Raw genomic sequence first — 772 nt, forward strand, 5'->3', positions numbered from 1 at the left:
GGTTCAGACCCACGCTGGGTGGGTGCTCTGGATGAGCCCCATCTCCCACCCCTCAGCTCCCTCCTCTGCCTGGCACCAGCGCAGCCCTATGGTGTTCCCAGGGCATCTGTGGAGACATCTGACCACATCTCAGTGCTCCCTGGCTCTCGGGGATCGTGCAGTTCCCATTCCACTCTCCCACTGGAAGGTCTGACCTCAGCTTGTGCCTCAGGTGCCCTACGCCCGGTCGGAGGCGCATCTGACGGAGCTGCTGGAGCGGGTGTGCGAGAAGATGAAGGAATATGGGGAAAAAGTGGATCCCTCCACGCACCGCAAGAGCTACGTCCGGGTCATCTCCCACGACGGGACCAAGATGGACCTTTCTGGGGTCAAAATTGATGGCGACGTGGCTTCTAGCCTGAAGTTTGCGGTGCGTGAGGGGACAGGGTCCTCGTGGCATCTGTCAGGGCTCAGCGGTGGTTTTGGGGGGCAGGACCCGCTGTGTGGGGCAGCCCCGGCCCTTCTAGGGATGAGCTGATCCCAATGGCAGCTCCTGGCTGCTTCCCCTGGTCCTTCCTGGGGCTGGAGGGAAGGAGGCTGCTCCTGGGCTGGGGTGGGTGGGTGCAGGGTCTGGCTCTGGGCTCCTCCGGGTGCTGCTGGCATTGCCTGAGCCCGTGTTGTGGTTGTGGCTCCCATTACAGTGTGAGAGCATCGCTGAGGAGTACGAGGATGAACTCATCGAATTCCTGTCCCACGAGGCTGACAACGTCAAGGATCGGCTCTGCAGCAAGCG

At 62.2% G+C, this 772-nt stretch overlaps 1 protein-coding gene across 1 annotated transcript; it reads left to right on the plus strand.

Annotated features, from left to right (window-relative positions):
* Window positions 1-211: 211 nt before the first annotated feature.
* Window positions 212-765, plus strand: CNPY2 (canopy FGF signaling regulator 2; the record flags this gene model as incomplete). Its single annotated transcript, XM_010170991.1, has 2 exons — window positions 212-409; window positions 681-765. Coding segments are annotated over 2 exons (283 nt in total), but the record flags the coding sequence as incomplete, so codon positions are not given.
* Window positions 766-772: the final 7 nt, after the last annotated feature.

The sequence above is a fragment of the Antrostomus carolinensis genome, unplaced genomic scaffold (assembly GCF_000700745.2).
Source record: "Antrostomus carolinensis isolate BGI_N321 unplaced genomic scaffold, ASM70074v2 scaffold37806, whole genome shotgun sequence".
Classification (NCBI taxonomy): domain Eukaryota; kingdom Metazoa; phylum Chordata; class Aves; order Caprimulgiformes; family Caprimulgidae; genus Antrostomus; species Antrostomus carolinensis.